At 41.9% G+C, this 24,844-nt stretch overlaps 1 protein-coding gene across 9 annotated transcripts in view; it reads right to left on the reverse strand.

Annotated features, from left to right (window-relative positions):
* Nucleotides 1-229: 229 nt before the first annotated feature.
* The window catches only part of HIVEP1 (HIVEP zinc finger 1), a 130,512-nt gene continuing 105,897 nt past the window's right edge, over nt 230-24,844 (reverse strand). For 6 of the 9 annotated variants that reach the window (XM_040585801.1, XM_040585802.1, XM_040585797.1 and 3 more), the window contains 4 exons: nt 24,323-24,498; nt 22,210-22,314; nt 12,078-12,595; nt 7,513-9,265 (listed from right to left, as the gene is read on the reverse strand). In XM_040585801.1, the coding sequence (XP_040441735.1) occupies nt 8,084-9,265; nt 12,078-12,595; nt 22,210-22,314; nt 24,323-24,498 (1,981 nt within the window). In that variant the 3' untranslated portion in view covers nt 7,513-8,083. Of the gene's footprint in view, nt 779-3,207; nt 5,319-7,110; nt 7,482-7,512; nt 9,266-12,077; nt 12,596-22,209; nt 22,315-24,322; nt 24,499-24,844 lie in introns of those variants that run through there. The other 3 variants (XR_005826722.1, XM_040585805.1, XM_040585804.1) reach the window with 3 other exon arrangements.

Below are 24,844 nucleotides of genomic sequence, written 5' to 3' on the forward strand. Positions count from 1 at the left end.
TGCTGAAATAAAGTCTTTAACTGCTTTATCAGATAAAACCTGTGTTCAAAGATTGCAAGGGGAGAAGCGACTATTAAGATAATCTAGCCTGACCTCATGACCTTGGGTTTTGGCATTTCGCTGGTACAGAATCTTTTCAGTTGCTTGTACAGCTCAATGGAAAACTGAATAAAACCATCAAGAACACAACAGACTGCACAAACTTGAAAAAAAGCAGACCACATGTTTTCATGTTCATTTAATTTGTGTGTTTGTAGGCAAGGCTCAATACTTCAATGGATAGCACCGAGTCCTCTGCTGATGCAATTAGCGCAGCTCTTGCTGAAGCTCACGGATGTCATTTTCCATCAGAAGAGGATCTAGCCTGAAGAGTTTCCAGCTGCCAGGGAGAAGTAAGTACAAAAGTGCAAATACTTGGAAAGAGTAATTTGTAGAAGACCCTGGATAAACTAAATTTCCAGCGTGCCTCCTTTTTTTCTTCTTTTTTTTTTTTTTTGTGTCTTTCTACTGTTTCTTTTATAACAAGTGCTTAGGGTTGTGTTCACCATGCCAATTTTCAGCAGGACGAGAGGGATACATTTCTTTGTGTGTCTTTTCTAATCTGTTTGAGCTGTCTGATATCTTCACATCTAATACATTCTGGATCTTTGATCTGCATCGGAGGATGTCTCAAGGAGGAACGATGATTCACGGGAAAACAGGATATGCACAGGGGAGCCAGTTACCCAGTAGAGCAGAATTAATCAGCATTAGGTGTGTGAGCTCTTGCTCTGAAACACTGTAAATAAGAGAGAGTCACAGATGATTATAGGTATGGGAATAAACAAAGAAAGAGAGAAACACAATTTAAACCTCTAAGTGTCAAAAATGGTTTCTGAACCACCCACTTGATTTGTTGGTGGAGCAAAACTTGCCTGGTGTCCGGCTGAAAACATGACCTCTGTTTTGCAAAGCGTCACTGTTTCGACATTGCCTTCTGATCTGGCACCCAGACTGTTTTTGCAAACCAGGGACACACCTAATGCTGGGTAACAGGGCTGAAGTACAGGACGCTGCCTTCCTGTGCCCCACCAAGCCAGCCGCCTGCTTACAGCGCGGTGCTCTCCCTGGCTCGCTCCGTCTTGCAGCCTGGTTTCTCCTTCTGTCTTGTAGCGCGGCCTCTTTCCTGCCTGCAGCTGGCCTAGGCTACCGCACGGGAGCTTGGAGCAGCCTCCCGGGAGAGGTGTAACTAATGATGGTGCCCGCTCACCAGGGGAGCTGAGGGGCATCGCCACCCTTGCTGCGTAGTGCCCGGCCGATGAGAGCTGGTGCAGCGAGAGGGCAGTGACTGCATGGTCCTTGCAGCCCTCAGGCAGAGTAGCAGACGGCGCCACTGCTGCAGTGCCGCTGGCCAAGCATGTCAGTGGACATCACCACCTCCTTTTCCTCACGCTCACATTTTCAGAATGAAGCCCTTGTGATCGCGCCGGATCAGGGATCTGATCTCCCTGCACGCAGGGGGCCTGAGGCACGGGGAGCCTCACGGAGGCAAAGTTGTTCCTAGATGCTCTGGAGGAGAGCTGGATGCCAGAAGGGCGGCAGCTCAGGCTGGGCAGTGTTAGCAGGAATACAGCTGTAGCAATTAGTTTGGCTTCATGTCAAAATTCCTTCCGATTTGTCAAAAGCTTCTGTCAAAAGGTGGCTTTTAATCTGCGTTTTGACTTGATATGCCTTGGTCATAAGGGATGGAAAGGGGGAAGTCTCAAGACAGTGGCTTTCCACTTAGCCACTCCAGGTCTGGGTAGGTCCTGCGGATGGTGCCCAGCTCCTTTTTCAAAATCTGCACCTGCACGACACCCGGCGCTGAGTGAAATCCCTACCAGTGCGCCGTGGCCCTGTGCTCCTGGGATGTGGGTGGATGTTGGTGGTGATGCTCCCTCTGTGCTGGTCCCTCACTGCATGTGCACGTCCAACCATCACTCCTGCCTTGCACAGGCTTCCTGGGGAAAGCCCCTTACAACAGCGGGGCTGCTGCTGCTGCTGCGATGGGGACAAGCCCCGTGCAAGGTGAACTCACTCCCATGGCTGCATCCAGAGCAGTGAGATGAGGGGGTGGGGAAAGATTCTTTAACGGTCAATGTTTTCCTTAGAAAGCTGCAAATAATATCACCTATGGCAAATATTTTGTTTCTCTGAAGGAGGAATCCAACTGTAAAAGTATTTAGGTAGCAAGACCAGAGCACCTTAGACCTGAATTGCCTGCAAACGGAACATCTGAAGCCCAAAGGGATGTTGTAACCACGTTAACGCAACAAGAAGAGGAAATGCTAAGGGTATTTGACTTTACAAACAGCCTTCAGTTGGCCTGTTTCCAGCACAAATGCCTCATGCATGGTAATGGATTTCAAATACGCTAGAGTACAGCCACAAAACCAAACAAGTCTTAACATTTGACCTTATTGGGGAAAACAAGCCTGCTATTACCAAAGAAAACTAAGCATGCCTTAGCTAATTGACTCATCTTAGGAAAAGTTTTGTTTCCATGACTGAACCGTAGGAATGTAAAGCTTTGCCATCTTTCAGCCAGCATGGTTTCCTTAGATCTCACACGGAATATCTGAAAATCACCAGCCAGCCACCTCCTAATATTTTCAGTAGTCTGACCAGTCTAGAGAGAAGTGGAGGGTCAAACAACACCAGCGACACCTTTACTATAAGGATTTTGGTCTTGGGGGGGTGGGGGGGTGTTTGGTTTTTGTTTTTGTTTTTTTTCTTGATTCGGTGTTTCTGGAACAAAACGCAAACATCAATTAATTACATCCTGTTACATCCTTGTTGCTGTTTGCTCATCCACCCATGGATATTCCACATAAAATTACCTAATAATCAATCTGAAGTATTTTAAAGTAGCTTGTTCTTATCCTAAGACAGCAATAGAGTTAGCAATTCAGTATCTAGACCCAAGACAGTGATGTCATCCTCAAAGATATAAGTCATAAATGGGTTCTGTGTGGTGTAAACCTCTGATATTTTATGTATCGCTAAAAATGGCCGTCTGTAGGTCTAAGACCCCTTACAAGCAAAGGAAAATTCCTTAAGACATGGAAAAACAATTTTACTTACGTTTTTTAAAGACATTAATAATTTAACTTTCACAACTAGAGGCTGACCACAACAGTCACCCAAGATGGATGACACCTATTGTTTGCATTATAGGCCACAAAAGGAAGGTAAGGATTCCCTGCTATGAGATGTAACTGGTCTCAGAAGATCTTTCAAAACCAACAGCAGCAGTGGCCTGTCCGATAAAGGAACTGAAGGCTATCTTGAGCAAGCACTCTTAGTTGTAGATTGTTTGGTTTCCCTGGCTTTTGGCAAGTCACTCGTGCAAAACCTGAGCAATTTTTATTTCGTTTTGACAAAACCATCCACATGTTAAACACATGCTTGAAAGGCAGTTTACAGGTTTAAACTAAAGTGTTTATAAAACCTTAGTGAGGATTACCTTGCAAAAAATGAGGACTTCTGGAATAAGCTGTATAGTGACAAATTAATTTCATATTCTGTTTAACATCTCTGTCAGTAAACTCAAGGCGAGATAAATCTCTTTATAAAGAACCCTTAGAGAATGTTTAACTAAGCGTAAAGCATGCTGTGTCTTTGTCCTATGGTATAGCTTTGCTTTTGTTGTGGGCCAGACTGCGTTCAGCCGAAGTAGATTGTCTGAGATGAAACACAACGCGATGTGCATTTGAATTTGCTTGTATGCAAAACAGTGCTGTCAGCCTCCCTGGCAGGGGACCGGCTGGTGGGGACCAACTGTGGGCTGCTCTAGCCTCAGCGTGTGATTTATGGCAACCTGAAGCTACAGCAAGTTACCTGAGAGGTGAAAGGAGCAGAAGTATGAACAGCAGCAGTCATTGACGCAGGGCTGGGCATCCCTGCACCTAGGAAATTTGCTTTATGGCCGCTGTGGCCCAGAAGGTGGGAGTTGGGTCCGGGGATGTAATGCTACAGATCAAGAGATCTGAGGCCAGCCGCTGCGCAAGTGGTTGTTTCTGGTTTAGGTCTTCTCCTAGGAAGCGACAGGTGGGTCACGCTGTAGCTTATTAAAGCCCAGACAGGGAATTAATAGAGCCCACATTCCAAAACCAGTACTGCTATACAGACAGCAGCCCTCAAAATGAGATACCCACATCACCAGCAGACATCGCGTATTGCAGTGAGAAATCAACTGAGGTCCAAGTTGAAAGAGAAGAGCTACGGGCTACTGGTCAACTCTCTTTGTACTCAGGGCTTTTGGCAGAGAACAGGGAAGCATCTGCACGGGTCTCACAGCCGTGGGCTGTGCCACGTCCTAACTCTAGCTGTATTTGCACCCAGCCTTTAGCTAGCACCTGCTTGCACCCTCTTGATGAGAACAGGTTGTGTGAAGATGCCAGACTGTGCCCGAGTGCTCCAAGGAGCAGCACTTGCTCTGGCCTTTTAATGTTTAAACAGCTGTGCTGAATGTGCCAGAGGGTGTCTTACAGAGTCGTTAAAAATTGATCCCTGAGTAAACAGCCTTGGTGCTATTTACTCCAATTCAGCTGCGATAATTTACACCATCTGAAGAGCGGACTAATCTTGCACTAGCACATCTCAGAGATGTTTGCTACTGGCTTGAACAGAAGGATCCTTGTGGCAAGGGGAGTACAACTTCCCCCTCACTTATGACTCTGGACAAGAGAATAGATACAACACATTTCAGAATGAAAACATGATCACGAACACAGTGGTCACAGGCTTGAGCTGATGCAGGACACACACATATGCCAACATATAGCATAGATGTTGGTTACATGCACGATTGAAACAGACTGGTAGACACCAACGGGAGAGGTATGGAGTTTAACCTTCTTTGAGGTCTGGTCACACTCCTAGTTTGGTTTTATTCCTGTTGCAAAAGCTGTACAGGCAGCTCAAGGAATATCCATGTGGAAACATGCTAGAGGGAAGGGAAACAGTTCAGGACATAAACATCTCTCTTGTAGAAAATTGTGATTTCCTCCCAACTCCATTTGAACAAGGTTGGATAGATCTGCAACTGCCCACTAGTCTTTTTCTCTGTTATTAGAGATCCTGCTTCAAATACGGATCATCTGCTTTGCCTGGCTAAATGTGATGATTGCTCACCATCGGTCAGTACTCATTCTCTTGGTCCTTTCTCTCTATTGTCCTGCGATTAACTTACCAAGTGACACATCTTAACATTCCTCTTTATGACACATCTGTTGTCTTGTCATTTTTACTCTTCAAGATACCACTTCCATCTCATGGCCTTGATGTCTTCAAAACACCTAGAACAGAAAAGAGACACATGTAGATCGCCTGATTCACCAGGTTGAATTTTCTGTTGAATTAGCAACTCCCTGGAATTAATCCTTTGAATATAAGCACATCACAAATTACTAGTCAAGCAAATATTTAAGACACAGTAAGTCTCTGGAGTTTCTAAATGGTAAGTAAAATCAGGACTTTGGGGCATGTGGAACAGCAATCTCTTACCTACTGCTTCCTTATAAAACTCCGAGAACCAGTAGTAACTTGTGATGGCATTCAAAATTTTGGATATAGTTTTGCTTTGCTGTAAACCTATTTGATCCAGTCATCATTTTTCTATCATGCTGTAGACAAATACGCTCAAATTAACTAGCACAGTTCTAGTTTTACTGGCAAGTGAAAGTGTCCATTTTAAAGAAGCTAAAACCGATGCAAAGTTTCTTGAGTTCATTAACTACAAACCTTCACCTGATCCTACTCGCAAAACTTGCAGGCTCTCAAAGCACATGTAATGCAGCAATGTTTCATTTTTTAACATTGGCTGGTTCAGGTGATTTCACGTTTGGTATAAATGATAATGATATAAGACACTGACATCACTACATGTTTATAAAAAGAACACACAAATGCACAGTGACGTTTTACACAGTGGTTGCACATAAGACACTCACAAATTTGAAGTCTGACGCTGTGGGGTGCCGAGTACTCTTAACTCTCATTAAGTTCAATGCGAGTTGAGAGTGCTTCGTGGTTCAGGTGCTTGGGCCCTCAGTGAGGCTCTGCACAGTAAGGAATTATACCAACATTCACGTCTGAGACAAGAGTAATTTCCTCTTTCTAGTAAGTGCGTTTCTAATTGCTGGATCAGTACAACTGGCTGATAATCACAGTAATATAAATGATTTTCTGGTACTGAAGTGCTCTTTCTGAAAGTTAATAAAGCTCACTCAACATCGCCTACAGTTTTACAACATACCGTAATGGAATAATGCAATGAGTACAATGTGAGTATAGTACAAAAGCCAATGCAAAGTTAAAAATGGATCTAGGGTAGTGTTGCTCTTGAATACGAGCAGTACAAGGTATGAATTACTTCTTTGGGCTGGGTACAGGAGCTAATCTGTGAACAAAGCAGCCCAGCTCACATGCAGGTTTAGTCCTGATTCTTTTTCAAGATTTGCTTCCCACCCTTTTCTTCCAGTTGTTTTATATGCCCTCATCCTTGTTAATTCCATAAAGGTCATCATGCTTTGAATTTACACCTTCCAGTTTTCTACTGGAATTTGGTTGTTAAAACGGTTTTATAAACTTCTGTAAGGATGTCATACAAGGACGCAGCAGAAAAGCAACTCTATTTTAAAATTAGAGCATGAATTCAGGTCAACTTGAAACTTTAAGGTATGTGTAGCCCTGTAACATGAGACTTGTCTCCTGCAGTAGTTGAACACTTTAAAAAAATAAGTTTACATTGTTTTCACTATGTGCAAACAGAATTTTATTAAATTTCATTGTTTTGGGATCCACCCATATCTCATTTGCCCATCATGATGAGTTTCTTGGTATAAGGGCAGATTAAATTATATGTGTAAGACCTCTAGCCCCCCTTTTTTCCCCTGCACGAGTAAGACAAAGCCATATTTGGGGAGAATGTGGCTTTATCTACTTGTAAACGATCACCTGAGATGCAGTCTCATAAGAAGTTGATGGTAACCGGTAATGCCAAATCCTCGTTACAGCAGTGGCATTTTCACTAACTGTATGGCGGATTTTGCAATTAAGAACACACAAAAGAATTATTCCTTTCTTGCGTAACAACATTTTAATGTCAATAAAAAGTGGTTTCATAGTTCAAGATTACAAATAAAAAAATATGTCATCTTGACCCTTTTGCTACTTTCCCTCAGGGAAGTCTTCAAACGTTAGTTAGGAAGTGTTAAAAACACGAGGTGGATGGATGCTCACTCTACATAAAGCTGACGGACTCCCTCCCCGCTTTGCCATCGCCGGATGTTTCAAAACGGAAGGTTTTGCTCCAAGACGCCTGAAAGGCGAACCCTCTCTCTCTCTCTCTCGTGGCAGGTGAAACCACGGGGGCATGCACCACCACCCGGTCCTTTCGAGCTGAACACAGCTGGAAGGGTACTAAAAGGAACGAGTCAAGCGCCTCTCCAACTACCGGGCTGCATCAAGAAGGCACAACATAAGCAATGGTAAAGTCAGTAAACAAAATTTTACTGTAATATTTCATAACACAGATACTGTATTTCTCTTTTAAGTGTAAAGCTACCGTCTTACACAAGAAAGATGGACAGACCCTTTTCCAAGACTAATATGGATACAATAAATATGGAGTTTTACATACTAGATCTGTACACAGAAACTTTGTCCCACAGCCATAAAAATTTACATTTAACAGTGCAACATATAATTTAATCCTTTATTTATCTGACATAGGATGTTTACTTACTAAACACAAGCAACTACCTGGTTTTAATATACATATTTTATATATATATATTTTATATATATATATCTTCAACAATCTATACAGGTTTCTAAACATAAAACTCCAAAAAGGCACAATCGTCTATACAACATGTACAAAAATGGCTGGAGCTGACAAGAAACAACAATTATTGGTCAAGAGTTCATGATTGCACGAAGATTAGTAATGGGTTTGTGTCAGAAAAATGTGCTTTAAGGAAAGGAAGGTTTGCAAAGAAACCTGTAAGTGTTATAAAAAGAACCCCAAAAAAATAAAAACGCAATGAAAAACAAAAAACTAGGTCGCTATTACAAGTCTATCCTCATCGTCACTGCTGCCATCGCTAAACTGCACCGTGTTTTGCCGCCGGGGCAAGGCGGCTGGCCTGTGTACCTGTCTGTCCGGGGAGACAGTTCGGTGGACCGGGGACTTGGTTAATGCATCGGGATTCCCCTTGGAGCGGGGCTCCGCCGGGGCAGCCCTCTTCACCTGCAGGGAAGGGACGCTGCGCTTTGGCTTGGCGGGGCTGGCGAGGTCAGTCTTTTCAGGATCCGCCTTCCCCGGACCCTTGGGTCGCTCGTAGTCGGTCAGCGGGGCGGGCTCGGGGTGGCCCGTACCGCCGTACCGCTGGCCGCCTGCCGCCGCCTGGGGAGAAGCGGCCCTGCCCGCCTGGCCGGCCTCGGCCGTGGGGAAGCCGGCAGGCGGCGGCTCCGGCTGTGCCTCGCAGGCCTTGGCCTTGCTGCCTGGGGCGGGCGCCTCGGCAGCCCCGTGCCCCTCGGCACCCACGGGGCTGACGGAGGGGATGAGGGTCGGCAGGGCGATGTTCAGTATCTGCAAGCCGGGAATGTGGGCCTGCGGGCTGGGGTTGCCCTGCGGGGCCGCGCCGGCGGTCAAAACCTGGAGACCCACGGCGTTCAGGGTAATTCCCGAAGGGCGCATCTGCGGGGCGATGTTTGTGTTCGCCAGCCCCAAGATGTTCACCGTCTCCATGCCCAGTGGCGGCAGAGTCTGCAAGCCGGGCGTGCCGAGACCCTGGATGCCCGGCACGCTCACCTGCCCTATGGGGATGCACGGCACCACGCTGTTCACCTCGGCGACACCCATGGGATTGGCAGCGGCACCGGTGGCCGTGCCGCCTGCCTCGCCGAGGGTGCTGGTAGTTCTGTGAATCACGCTAACGGCGGGGATGGTGAGCTGCACTGGTCCCGCCTGGATGGGAACGAAGGTGGAGTAGGTGGCCAGGCCAGCGGGGACCACCTGAATCCCCCCGATTGGTACCGTGCCGTAGGGTGCCTTGGCTTGCCGCTGCGAGTGCAGGGGGAGGTGGCTGAAGAGGTGAGTCTGAGGAGCCCTCGGCTCGGTGACGTGCTGCGGGCACCCGGCCAGCTTCTCCTCTGGGCTTTCGGCGTAGGGCGACAGCGCTGCGGTCTGCATGCTGTGGTCCGCCGGCGAGGAGGGCGAGCTGACAGAGGGCGTGCTCTGGGGGAGAAAAACACAGGTGTGTCAATGCGGTGGCCAGCACTATCCTCGCGTGAAACACAAGGTAGCTGGGAGGGCTTCCCACACTCCCCTTTAAGAAAAAACAACAAACTGGTTCACAGTATATACTGCCCAGCTTGAACAATGAATTAATTTCCTTCCTTTCTTTTTCAAACTCCTTCCTCGCCCACTAATTGAATTTTCCTCTCCTAATCACCCTGGCTAATTTCTCTAGAACACTGGCAAACATTGATGAATATCTTTTGTATGTGTTTTTTAAGGAGCGAGAAGGCTTTGGAGAACTGTTTTCTGTGGAAATGGCCTCAGGCAAGAAAGTTAAATAAGCATAAGCTGGCATTTTTGATGCATCAGGTTCTTTTCCTGGAGGCATTACAGCCTCCAGCGGGCAGAGGCAGCATCATGGCACATCTGTCTGTAGGTGCTTCTCATGTGGAAGACAGGCGACACGCAGTGACAGGCGATGGGCGACAGCTGCAGCACCCACAGAGACGGCTGGATACTGGAGTGAGAAGTGGGACCCACATCCCACCGCTGCCTCCGCTCACCGTGATTTGCTGCACACATCCAGACCGATAATTATATTTATTTGCTCCCTTTTCTTCTCATACAGCCTGTGCTACTGACCAACGCTGGCAACTCCTTTCCTAAACCCTCCTGAAGTAAGAGGTCTTAACTGCAATCGCAGTCTCGCAGTACCTTTTATTTTTAGACATATTTAGTCTTTACATTAGTATTTAGACATATAAGACAAGTGGTGCAACCTTGTTTAGTTTTTATTGTACTAAATGGTAATTCTGTGGTTTTGACCAAACTCTCAAGAAATCTCTAGAGCAGGCACAAAACCAAAACACGAACAGAAATGCTTTTGAAAACTGCTGGTAGGAAAGGTATTGCTTAAAGGAGAATATGATTTGCTGACTATGCAGTGCTGACCAGTCCAAATGGGAAGCCAACACCTTCCTCAGAATTAAGTCCTGCCTGACACCTCACAAGAAATCCTGATAACTGGTATGGATGCTTTCAAAAGAACATACAATAGCCTTCCTGAGTTGTCTCGACCCCTTGTCTCGATTGCAAGAAGTGGGATCCACGACCTTCCTCAGTAGGAACCGACTAGATTAACCATCAGGCACATTGGCTGCTGCTTTGTTTTGGTCTGGGAAAGAAGGAGGTAGTCTGGAAAGGAATTACTGCCTTGTATTACAGGCCTTTTTTATGTTAAATATATTAATTTAGATGATTATTAGAGCTATATTAATGAAGACTTGTCGATTTTTAATTGTGTGAATATTTTCTTGAGGCTTCAGTGGTTCTGTTTGATGAGGGAGTAACGTCAGTCAAATGTCCTTCTGGTATCTACTGGCAACAACTGAAACCCCCAATCCAAATATGAAGGTCCTACTCCTTTTGTGGCAAGTATACACAGTGATCAGAGACCACTACATTTTATCCTCTGTCATACTACAAAATTGTTGCAATTTACATTTGCCACATGGACGGACAGTTCTCACAAGCAGGAATGAACCTGTGTCAAACAATGAAATGCGGCAATAATTCTTACTGTTTCTTCTTGTCAACAGTTCACTATCATAAATTTTGTAAAAAATAAATCCAGTAGTAGAGATTTTTTTTCAAAGAAAAACCAAGCCAATAAGTACTTAAACTAGAATGAAAGTTTTACTTACTGTTTATGCTTTTGCAAACTTCCTGCTGCTTATTTTTCTACAACCACATGCATGTCTTATTTGTAAATATTGCATTGATCACAAAGAAGGCAGTAATTACTCCTTTATTTAAACTACATTTTGCATCACATCTTTCTGAGCATTACTCTGGAAAGCTCTAATGCCTTCATGGTCTGCAATAAGAATTCAAAACTTTCAAGAGGTATCCTTAGGGTCAATCAGGTACGTGACTTGCACCATCCCCCTTACAGTCCATTAAAATATTGCTGAGTTGTAAAAGGCTTAACACCTGCCAGTTCCCCTCTGCGATTTCCTTAGCAGAGCTTTAAAGACAATAGTGACCAAAACTACCAAATGCCTCTGCAGCCTTGCACACAGACTGCCCTCACCTTTCTGCACACTGCTCTGAAGAGCCGTGTGTCTAGAACAAGGCATGGCCAAACCTGATCCGTTTCCAATTAAAATGTTCTTTGAGCTTGGAGAAAAACTGAGAGCACCGGGAACTCAGGTCTCAGTTCTGTGCTCGTCTGTCCTTTTGTTATTGCGCACGGGCAGCCTCCTGGTTTCCTTGAACATCTGGTGCTCTTTCTACTTCTACTACTAAGCATATTTGGAGCAGAGATAAGGAACTGCAGAATTTTTTAATAGTGGTAAGGCAAAAAATTTTGGGACTAGATTAATTTCCCTTGGGAATTACCAGTTATTCTAGTGTCTTATTTCAGACTGAAATGACTTCTGAATTTTAACACTTGCCTCTGAAAACTTTATAACCATCCCTGTCTGTTTGTTCTACAAATCTGTTGTATCCCTTCTTATTTGTAATACAATCTACCAGCTCCAAACTTCAGCTGAACCACCGTATTACAATTAATCCTTTTAGGGAGAATACAGTCAAAACTAAGAATTTGAAAAGCAGTGCTCCTACAACATCGTTGTTTCTAGAGTTCTATACATCCATGCTTCAATTACTTTCAACTCTTCTTTAATACTCATCAGCCAAGAATGGAAGGAAAGGCAAACGTTTTGCTCTTTGAAAAACCTCCCAAAAGACCTTTAAAAGGAAGATCTGAAATCCCGCTCTCTCCCCCCGAGTCAGACACTCCTACCTTTGTGAGAGCTGCAGTTGATATTAAGGAGTGGTCCAAGGCTGGTTCTGGATCAGGGTAATCCACAGACATCTGGCGACCTGGAGATGTCGGACCGACGTCTGCCAGCGTCACACTAGCACTGCGGGGACCTGCTCCCCTCTCCTGGGCTTTATCCTCATGTGCTTCCTGATGGGTGAATTCTGCTGGTGACCTGGAGGTCCTGCTAACTGACTGCACCGTGCTAAGGACGGTCATCTTTGTCAGCAGAGCTTTGGGCAGGCCATCCATAGAGTCCGTGTGAACCCCAGCAAAACAGTCGGGGAGCCTGATGTCTTCATCAGTGCTGGCAGCATCCTGCAGGCCATGTCGAGATGGGTGATGCTGGGGGCTGGCTGTCACCGAGGGGGTTGTGGATAGGACTGACTCAGCCTGGCTGTCTTCATCATCATCTTCATTGTCATTTTCATCTTCATCTGCACCATCGGACTCTTCCACATCGTATCCCGACTGGTCATAGCCAAATCTCTGCTTCTCACCTGCAGAAGTGGGAGTTAGAAGGTAATCAGTGAAGGTCCTGGACTGATTGGGAAAGAGACGGGAGGGAGTGATTAGAAACACCAAAAAAACACATGGCACACGCATTTCTCAGTCACATCCCACTGCATCAAAGAAACAGGGAAGATTTTAAATTTTGTTTCTGTTTTCCAGTGTACATATTTAATTATACAGCTACGTAATTTTTCATCATCTGCTTCTGTGGTTTTTCAATCTTCTGGATTTGGCTGTTTTCTTTTAAGCCATTTATAACCATTTGCTCAAAGTCACCCTTCACTCTCTCGCCTGGGGAGAAGCGAGCAGATTCCTGGTCCATTAAGTTCCCGGTGACGACATACGGAGCTGGTCTGCCAACCTTAGCAGTGGGATATTCTCTAGCTGTTTCTGACTCATAAGTGGGTGTCCTTGTACCTAATATGATTCACTGCTGCAAAGGTTTTTGAAGGATACAAACAGAAAGACTGGAGGCTGTTAGTCAGGAATCTGTCTCGTTAACAGGCAAAAGAGACCAAAATTAGACCTTACCAGAATTCTTCACTTTGGTAATGTTTTGAAAGGTTTATTAACAAAACACCCAAGATGTCCTAGGAGGCAAGAAAGCTCTCATCCTGTCAAAACTCACCTATGCACGAAACTTTGCTCATATGAAGAAGCCCTCCTGACTTCAAGTCTTAAAGCCAAACTGCTATCTAGCAGCAAATTTCTCTACAAAATACAGCTCGACACAGCTTTTCACCTTCTTTTATATCATAACTTGGAAAGAAAGAATCCTCTTTAGTACATAGACAGAAAATCCCATCTGCTGTATCTGATTCCAAGCCAGACTGTCTGGGATCATATTTTATAAAAGACAAAATGCTTTGAATGCACTAATATTTTACATTTGATTAAAGGTCTGTCGGCTGAGCTGTCCAAAAAAAATATCAGCATAAAAATCATTTGGCTCTGCAAAAGCAATGATGGCTGGTTAGCTAAAATCTCAGAGACTTTGTTCTAGAGAAAATCTGCACAGGAACTTACCATCAAAATGAACGACTCTGAAAAAAATCAGACCCTTAGAAGAATTTGAAGGTACTACCAATACTTTAAGCTGCTACATTACCAAAACCAAAATAAGCATCTTGTACTCCAGGTATAATAAATGGGTTTAATTGAGCTACCTCTCAGTAAGTTACCCACCATTATAAGCCTTTATGGTTTCAAATGAGCAATGCAATTAGGAACGAGACTAATAGCTTCCTTGAAAAAATCCCTCTGTAATGACTTTGCCCCTCTTTGCCTACACAGTAATTTGTACATTAACTAAATATGGAAACTATAGATTTTCTACATTTACTACAGCAGGCATGAAACTGAAATGTTATTAAAAATACCCCAAATCCTCCAGGTCATTGGAACGATGCTAACAAAAATATTTTTTAGATTTTTCAATAGTCTTCATTTACAATTCTCAACTACAGACAAAGCTGTTCAAAAAAGAAAATATATTTTAGTGGAAAAATTAATTCAGTAAGGTCCATTCCAAAAATATGGCAAGTAGGATTGTTAAAAATATTATTAACAAAACCACACGGAGTTATTCAACATTTTTTTTTGTCTAAACTCCTGTCATTTCTCTTCTTCACACAGTGTTTCTTCATCATTAAGATGAAGCAAAGCAAACACATCTAAAATGTTAGAACCTCTACGTATGTTTGATTTCTGAATGGAAATAACCTCCCTTAATGCCTCCGTAACAGATCTTGAAGACGTCTCCATGTGGTACAGCTAAAAAGGGTCACACATGCATTTCCTGCAACTCTGAATAATGCATGGGGCATTGCAAAGTCTTGGATTTCAGTCTGGACTCCCCCATAACTTTGGTCTCTTTACCAACATCACATAACTATTCTCTGGGAAATCCTACTGCTTCTTTTCTTTTTTCTTCCTCTCTCCACATGAATCACATTTTCTGTGAAAGCTGATGTCAATCACAAATGACTGTCTCCACTGGCAGGAGAAACTACCTGAAGTGATTAGACTGACTTGTCACACTTGCAAAGCGAGGAAAACACATGCTCAAACAATGCTCTGATTTATAGTAAGAAACTATTATTTTTCAAATCAACATTTAAAAATGCTACAGGATTTACTAGCAAGTTGCTGCTTATGCAGGAATTTTCTGCAGACATCTCTTTCTGCACACATGTCTGCATTAATCAGCTTTCTAGAATAAAACCATGGAAGGGGAAAGGGGAACTGTGTGTGGGACACAGATTCCTCACATGCAGGACTCTGTGGGATATCATTTCCCTCTATTGTTTCCCTGTTTACCTCCACCCTTTGTGCATTTGCCAGCTTGTGTTTAAGTGTGGTTACCTGGAGCCAGAGCCTGCAGTGTAGGCGAGGTGACAGAGCGAATGTGGTTCCCTTTACTCCCACACGGCTTTGAAGCATCAGATGAGAAAAAAACACCATTCCTGACTTGCCTGCTCTGGCAATACACAAAGGAACACTCTGCTCTGGCTTTTATACCTGCGTGCAAGTTTGCTGAAACAAGAAGTGCCCAAGCTTTCAGAATTAAGCATCCCATTGCAGCATCGCTGTATATCAGTGGAGTTGCAAGAGAACCTGATGCTGGAGTTTCAAGCAGTGGAAGACCCTGGCAGGTTACGGGTCTTCTCTGAAAGAGGCTTCGAGCTAAGGCTGTGACCACTGCAGGTGGTAAAGGACACGTTTCCAAGCTCTGTTGTGTTCACCAAGTAGTATTGGCCCGGATCTATTCTGGTAACTGTACGCTGCTGTCGTGTCCGGTTTGAGTCCCGGTGGAGTCCTGTTTTTCCAGGGGTACAAGAAGCTGGGAGGGGACACATTGAGGACAGCTGATCCAAACTGGCCAGATATTCCAAGCCACACGGTGTCATGCTCAGTACATAAACTAGGGAGAAAGCTGGCCAGGGGCTGCTCTTCGGGAGCTAACTTGAGCATCGGTCAGCAGCTCGCGAGCAACGGCATTGTGTATCACTTGTTTTGTATATTCTTATTATTTTATCATTATTTGCCTTCCATTTCTGTCCTATTACACAGTCTTTATCTCAACATTTTACTTGTTTTCCCAGTTCTCTCCCCCATCTCACTGGGTGGAAGGAACGAGCAAGTGGCTGTACAGTGTTTAGCTACCTGCTGGGTTAAACCATGACAGCTGCCTACTAAAGTTCCCTTGCAGTTTTAATTGGGGAAAAATTAATTCTTCGCTTCCTATCTTAAACTATGCACAATTATAACCATATGCTTCTGTAGCTCATACTTACATACGTATATAAATAAAATATAAATATATATATGTAAAAAAAATACCCTAGAACTAACTCAGTTTCCAAAGGGAACAAAATGACTTCTGTGTTTAACTTTGTATGAGGTTTTAAAGCAGTGTGGGGTATTTCAGAATGAAGGATGTAAATTTAAAAGCCACGAGCATACAAGGAAACTGCTTTTGGCATGAAAGTTCACAGTTTTGTTTTTTTTTTAAAAGAAAACAGGTAAAAAAGTTTCACACTATTAAGTGAAGGCTTATGAAAGCTACTTCTCTTTCGAAAAATGTGTAACTCTCACCACTTTAACAGAAAGACTGTTCAAAACTGCCTCCATTTTTTTTTAAAGAGAGTTTTTGGAAGAGTAGGGAATATCTGCTGCGATCTTTTTAAAAAACCCTTAGAAAGACTTTTCTCCCTGGACTTCACAGGAGAAAGTAGAACTTCTGGCTTGAGACCTGAATTCTGCAAAAATTACAAACAGCTGGAAATAAAAGTATAATAGAAACGTGGACACAACTTTTGACTGGGGATTTTGCTCGCGTGCCAGCTATAATTATGTTTAATAAACCCAAGGTTTTAAGCCTATGTATTGAAGCAAGTGTATACAAATCATAGGCAAAAATCAGCTTAGTCCTTCATTTATTTTGTTGTCAGTCCTCAGTTAGATAATCAGCTCTGTATTGTGTTTGTGGTGCTGATGAGCTAGTTGGCTAAGGCTCTGTTATACTGACATTTTTCCCCAAAGCGGGAAAGGAAAACCTTCAAGTTCTTTAGCACAATAGCATTAGTTGGAAATACCAACATCCTAGTATGTCCATTAGTGAAGCGCCTGGGGCTAAGTCCACACACAGTTTTTTCCACTTGTGATGCTATGAATTAGGTAACTGAAATAGGTCTCCTGATATACTTTAAAGTTCTTTATTTTAGAAATTTTTCCTAAAGAAATCCTTACTCTCCTTGGTTTTAACAATGGTCATCTGATTATCTTATACTGCAAAGGACTAGAAGAAAGGTTATTCAGAGTCTCAACTTACAGCTTTTAATTTTAACTGCAATAATATCACCAATTAGTCCATCACATGACCTGACCTATCAGGCCCTGCTACAGACTTAGCAATTCCTGCACCAAATCCAGTGATCAAGTTCAACGACCTACAACTTAGTCATATTTGGTTATAACTTAATAATATTTAGGTAGATTTTCCCATAAAGAACAAAATGTTCATTTTCATTCTTTCACTGGCAGGAAGACAAGAAACACCTAAAAATTTAAGTCCGGACTGATGAAGTTTTACACATTCCTAAGCAGACAGTCCCATCGGTAACTACAGGATTGCTATTAGCTCTACTTATGCAGATTAAAGATATAGCTTACATAGTATCTGTTGGTCTGTTTACTATCTATGACGTCTAAATTTAAATTTACTAAATTTATTGGCTTTTAGCATCTGAGTAATGCAAAGCATTTTATTTTTGCCTCAAATTATGGGAGTATCTTCATTTATGGATTAGTATCTATGTCAAAGCATTTAAAAATCAAGTACCTGTTCTATATTACATATACTCCATCAAACTCAAGAAAAAATACATATGTACTATGGCAATAAAAGCAGAAATGTTTTTAAATATGTCATTATCATAAACTTGAAAATAAGGTCTACATGTCATCAATACACTCCCTATTATTTTAAACAATTAAAAGCTTAGACTCGCCTTTCAGACATCGTATTAGCCTTGCAATAGACTGTTCCACAACTATTCAAACAAATTTTAAAGCAGGTAAAACAAAGTCCTGTGAAACAACACTAGCACCTACATCCCAACCTGCTGTCTTCCTGTCTAAGTCTGTTCACAGGCTTTACCTGAGTGATTTCAGCCTTGCTTCAGCTGCTGTCCACTGCTCATCACCATCAAACAGGACTCACAGTGACATCTGCTGGGTTAAATTCAGACTGGTAATAGCCACTGCTCCTCAGAAATGAGAAAAAAAACCCCAAACCCTAGGGGCTTTTGACTTACATTCCTAAGGTATGGAAAGTAACAAAGTAAAACTAAACAAAAAATTAAGAGTAACCTCTGTTTAAAGAGATTATTTACACCTAAGCCTTTCTGAGTAACCTACATACTGAAAATCAACCCTAGCGCTAGGTAGTCTATTCCCAGGCTGTAGCTACTGTGGGGCTCCAGCATGCTTAATGTACATCTAGTTGAAGACTAGGCATTGATATTAAAAAAAAACCAACCACACCCCCCCCCAAACATTTCTTGTAAGCTATAAAGAACCAGCCTTCCATACTATTTGCAAAAGGAGGATATTATTGCAAGGTTTTTCATTTATTTTCACTCCTTAAATGTAGGAGCAGTAAAAACACAGAGTGAGTCATGATTAAGCTAATGAAGAGCCATGGAAACTCACTTTAAGATCTACTCTAAGTAATGTATAGCTAATTAACTTAGAACCATTGTATCTTTGGAAGGGTTTTTTAATACTACAGAAAATGAAAGTGTTTTTTTAATATATGTATGTGTGTGTGTATATATATTTAAATACATATCTGAAACTTACAATTAGGTCTTTTCACTGGTAAAGTAATTAATATTTTGGGATAAAATTTTCCCATAGAGACCATTTAAGTAAGTTCTGCCCATCTACTCATTTCATTATTAAATAACGATCTTGTGCAAGTTTACTCAGGCGTACCACACCTTAGCTTACATATGAAATGTTACAGGTTTGAAGTTCATAACTGTTTTAATTTGAAGAAACATAATTATTATGTTTCTAAGACTGAATAGTAAAATGTTGGGTCAACACAACCAACGAGGATATTCCCAGTTACCGTCTGTCACACTAACCCAGTTGCCGTCTGTCACACTAAACAGCTCACCTCGCCTGACAATTTAATTCAGATATTAACATTCCTTACATTGTAACCCTGTATTGTGGTGACAAGAACATTCCACAGAGCAGAAGATGAAAGATAAATGGATGAGGGAATGGTTTTGAATACAAAAAGCCAGGCCAGAAAGTATTTACTAATACCCAAATGATGACAAGTCCAAATACAAAGAATGCTGTGTTAAAAGCTCTGATCACATATAGTCTCAGACAGCTAGAGAGCATCTTTATTTTTCCCTAGACGTTACAGCACAACAAATTTTCAGCTTCTCAGATTACTGATAAAACAGGCGCTCTGTGTGTGTGTGCGCGCCTGCAGTCAGGATTGTACACTATTTTGCACTCTTTATTCAATCTTCATGCACTATTAATCTGTACTGCTATCAGCTCAAAGCTGACTTCTATGAATCTAAAAACTTACATATTCAAGTAATTGTGATGGCCTATGCTTTGAAAAAAAAAAACCTACATAAGAATAGAACCCGGAAATTCCTTAGTAAATAAAAGGTTGGTGGCTTTGTTAAATTTCTGGCTAATTCTCTAATTCTAAGTCTGGTGGAAGACATACAGCTTAGTTATTTCAAGCAAAGATGCAGATGTTTTCCCTGCTGTAAGAATAATCAGTATTCCAAATGTTTGGATAAGCAATTAGTTAAGAGACAGACAGAGAGATATTCTATGGGCCAGGAAACAGGCCAATCTCATACAGCCTACGGGAAGAAGAATTTTTTTTTCTGAGGTCATAATTATTTCTTATCAGATTTTCCACACTTTCCTCTACAGCATCTCACATTGCCTTCCAACCGAGGAAAGCAATGGGACGGGGCAGACCACTCCTTAAGAGAGAGATCATTTTTAACAACTACAGAACTACTCAACTACAAAACGTACATGCTTAAAGACATCATTTTTTCAAGCACCAAAAGGGTATGCAATGAGATCTGCCGGCAACACACGTCAGAAGGAGGAGGGATGCAAGGGCCAAAGGTGTAACGCCACCAGTGCAGCTCAATACCCAAGGCCCATCATGTTCTCCTTTGTGGGTGACACACTGCTGGCAGGGCTGTCCCTAGGGCCCAGACCTGGCACAGGGGGTGCTGGCTCCAGCATGAGTTCTGCTGCCCTGCGCTGGAGAAACGGCAGCCACAGAGGTGGTCCAAGCTACTTGGCTAACTGAGACTGACTAGATACCTCAAAAAAATAAATATATTCCATCATATTCAAACCTATTAAAAAAATTAGCATGCACAGGATTTCGTAGAGGGCAACAGAACCACCTACGTTTAAAAAAGCACATATGCAAATATATCACACTCCTTTTCCCTCCTGACTCTGCCCTAAAATTGGGCCAACAAGCAATTTTCTGAATTATCATGAGAAATACCTTCATGTGTGGCTAGGCGAGCTGACAGATGAAATCACATTTTTAAAGTGTACAGTTACTCACTGAATTTACATGGGTAATTGTAAGTGCCCCGTGTTACACAGCAACTGGAGAGGCTGGACTGGTTTGGCTGCAGTAAACGTGTGTTTATCACCAGCTTAATTTCCCTGCCTCTTGGACAGGACTTTTGTGCTGAGCTTTGTGCTGCACAGCTGGTTTTGCTATGGGTACCTGAGCCAGATCATTTAGAGAAGCTAGGGATTTTACCACCAAGTTGATTTTTGGTTTGGGGTTCTTGAAGAAAAATGTGTTACCTGCTCTATTTTTTTTTTTTTTTTGGAGTGAGCGGACATGGGACGACAGAGGGTGTTACAATTACAATTTCTGGAAGAATTTCAAGGATTATATAGCAAATTCTGTTGAATGTCTTGTCTTTTTTTTTTTTTTTCCCCCCAAAAATAGAATATTTAATTTATTAAGTAATTACTGTGCTGAAGCAAAGAATGTATTTCAGGGAATATATAATATATTTATACTGGACACACCTGTACATGATATGGAAAGAGAATCCCTCTCAGCTGAATGGTCTTAGAGCCAAAGGAAAGCAATCTTTCAACAAATGTTTGAAATGCCTTACTTCTACTGGGTGTAACTGAAACATCTGAAACATTTCCCATTACATTATAACCACAAATGCAATTTTTAATTTATGCAATTGGGAATACTGATTTACCAATCAATAAAATGTTTTCAGTTCCTAGTTAATGGAAATATCTGTTCAGTTGTACTTTATAAAACTAAATAAAATGCCAAATGCTACAGAACAGTACTTTAAAAAGTGACAATTTTTCTGTCATCAGAAGTCTGAAAATGTTAATGAAAACTGTCCCTCTGTGAGAAAAGGACAGTAATTTGTACTGCTGCTTATCTTCTGTGTTATTTATTTGGTACATCAAATTGCAAAGAGGGACATGTTTTTAGCTTACTAAAAAGGAATATACCGAAGAATGCCAAAAAAGGGAAAATGCAGGTTTCTTTGTACCTAGTGCACTACTGAATCATACCAGCTGAGTCATATTCCCAGCATTATTTAGAATTAGATTCAATCTGATTCGCTTATTCTGCTAGCGGTTGTCATAGGGGGACAAGTGCATTCATCTTTCTTGCCCTTTACTGTTTAAATAAAGATCCCCACTGCTTTCTTTTCTCAAAACCTCATCCGCAATCTAATAAACTATTCCACTGAAAGAAGAAAAATACGAGGCAAGGCAACACAACTCATCTCCCTGCTGAGAAACGGGAGGACAGAGAAAATGCTCCCGCTGCACTGAGACACGCCAAGATCCAGAACAGTCCTAATGCACAATCCTGTTCTCCATCTCACTGTGTCTGATGGAGCTACATCTTTCTTACCACGCTGAGCAAAACCCACATGAGCCTGCTTTGGCCCTCTTTGTCCTCAATCCCATCTCCTCTTCAGCACAGCCGCCTTGGGACGTGGGAAGTGCAGAATTCCATTTATTAGCAAATACATTCATTTTGATAACACTCTCATCACTAATGGAGAAGTAGAACAGGTCAAAATGAATAATGTTCATAATTTCTAAGTGATCTCTGTCTGCTGATCTATGGCCAATTATTTGTGAAGGAGGACAGAACTCTACACTGGAAGATGATTAGCCTCCTTGCAAAGCACTCAGCTTTGACTACCTTTTTTTCTAGGCAAACAGCTGCTTTTCTGGTATTTTCAGTCTTGTCATATTTATCTGTGAAACTGATAAAGTTAAACTGCATAACATTTTGTGAAAAATTCAGCAGCAATTTATCTTTAGCATATGCTTGTCATTTCTTTTGGCGAAAGTTTCTCCAGTTTTTTTGCTCCCTTGGACTAGCTTCTAAGATTTTTCTCTATATAACTTTTCTCTGTACAAAGATTTAAAAGCTTTGGAAAAGAAAGGGTAGGAAAGCAGGATGATAATAATACAAAAAATGCAGTAAAGAAAGATTCTTATTTCTTACCAAATTCTTCTTCTCCATCCTGGTCATCTATTAAACCTACTGAGACTCCCAAATCCATGCATTTCTTGCTATGTGCCTTTGACTTCATATGTTTTGTTAAATTTCCTTAAGAAAAAAACACAAAAGAAATTAACTGCTCTGTGACTACAGAAATGTATACAAATACATGCTTAACATGTCTATATCTTATTCACCTATGTTTATAACCACCTGTATAATTTGATTTCACACTTCATAGAACCTTGCCCCTCAATGCAAGCTGTCAAGGGCTGTGGCAGGTTCACCACCCTGAATGCTACTAGCTCTCTGGCTACATTTCATGAAGTCCTTTATTGAAATAAAATAGAATAGGGTGGAAATCCTAGATGATGATGTATTTTGCATTGGTGTAAAAGACCCCTCACATATGGCAAAGTATAAAAAAGGCTGATTCAGCCTTCAAAGTCACGTTGACTGAGATCCATTGCATGAAACTAGAGTTCATATCTTGCAGTTCTTTCAGTATTTGATGGATTCTATATTTAGTGTAATCATGTTCACTGCCGACCTAAACAAATGGATTAATTTTATTCAAAATCAGAGTAGGAACGTATTTGGTCTGAATTTCAGAAGTGAATGCGTAACTGCTGAGAGGCCCCACAGGCTGCTCTCCCCTTCTCCTTTGAAAAGAAAATATGGCAAATATCATCAACAAAAGGTTAAGAGTAGATCAGAGATTTGTAAATGATGATATCTCTAAAATGTATGATGCTTAAACTTCCTATTGTATCTCAAAACACTGCTTCTTTGAGGTATTTCAGTGGGAGAAATTACAGTGGGTAGAATTGTGGCTCTTCTGTGGTTACGGAATGCTTTATCCCTGCTTTGAAATGAAGGTAGTAATTCACCCCAGATTTTGAAGTAATTGTTATGAAGCTGTATGACTAGATGGACTCACAAATGGCCAATTTCCCAGCTTTACAGGCTGCATGAAGTCCTGAAGGCTGGTTTACCCAAAACCCAGCAGCCAACCGCGTGACTGGCTGCCAGCAGTAATGGCACCCGCCGGGCACAGCAACTGCAGAAGAGGAAGCGAGTAAAAGTATCTGCTACAGCTGAAACAGGGAGGATTTCAAATGGGCCGAACTTAATTTCTTGAATTCGGCCAGCACACCTACTCTGCAGAAACCATAATCAGAATTTACTGGGTTCACACTCCGACATTTCATCTTGAAAGTGACATGATGACCCAGCCTGTCAGGATGCAGCCACAGGTTTTAACACACCTAAAGACTATCCATCCCACTTTCTGCAGCACTGGCTTATCTCTTGGAAGTTTTCCACCCAGCTGCTGGGTACTCTTGAACCCACTAAAATTACAAATGTTTCTGAGGTTACAGCTGGGGGGGATTATTGCTAAATGACATTCAAAGCCAAGAAAAAATTTACTGCTTAGAATATTTTTGCTGGAAGTATTTTGGCTGTGAACTTCTCCTGTCTGTTTCACTTACTTTGCGTCCTGGATCTACCACTGCTTAATATACTGCTTGCTTAAACAAGGATGCATTTAAGTATCTGGTGTAAACAGGCTTTAAAAAGTTGAGGTCTATCTTTGGGTCTTTGAAGGTCAAGTGGAAAGTGAACCTCATCTTTCAAGGCCATAAAAAACATTTTAATATAGTGATTTAATAAAGGCCAATTTCCTTCCCTGAGCACCCAGTTGAGTGCCAACAGGAATACATATATGTCAATGTCATACCTCCAAAAGGTCACTGCTAGGGACTTAAAATTCCGTGTCCCCATCCCTACTAGGATGAGCAGCTAAGCAGCTCACTTAGCTTCACCTAACTTTCATTATATTGCCGTAGGATTCCCCTCATCCCACTCTAGTTTCTCACACACTGTGGCATTTCATACCCTTCATTCATATAAAGGTGTGATTATCTGAATAAACATAGACTAAAGAAAAGAAGGCAATCAGAAACTACAAATATTTGAAACATTAAGACAACAAAGCTCCACAGAGAGGCAACTTCTTTAGCTTATGGACTGCCAAATGTAAGAAGAAAAGAATTATACTTTACAACAGAAAGAAAAAAAAAGGGGGAAAACATGCATGGAAAAGTACCCCTACCTTTAGTTTTAAAGGAAAAGTTGCAGTAATTGCAGTGGTAAGGACGGACATCTGTATGTGTGCGAATATGCTTCTTCAGCATGCTGGGTTTCTTGCAACGTATTCCACATTCTTCACAGATGTACTTCCCCCTCCCTCTTCCCCGCACATACACATAGTCTTCATTTGACTTGTACCTAGTAACAGTACCGTAAGAGTAAGACAATCAGTTGTAATGGGAAAATGATTCTAGTTAGAAACTCTTCTACCAGAATTTTAAAAATAATATAATAGATGACAATGACTGACTGACAAAGCCAACATGCTCTTTTCCTGCTTGACTTCTGCATTTATTCATTAAACTCGTATCTAGATTTTTCACTAGGTAATCACGGACCTGTTTAGGAATAACAGCATATCTTTTTTAATAGAGGTACCATTTGATACTATGCATTTAAAGATTTCAATTTGCAACACAGGAACACACTTTTTAAAACTGTCAGTTCTTGGAAGCAGGTTTGGGCACCATGAGGAAGCTTTAAA

This window comes from Falco naumanni, chromosome 3 (assembly GCF_017639655.2).
Source record: "Falco naumanni isolate bFalNau1 chromosome 3, bFalNau1.pat, whole genome shotgun sequence".
Lineage (NCBI taxonomy): Eukaryota > Metazoa > Chordata > Aves > Falconiformes > Falconidae > Falco > Falco naumanni.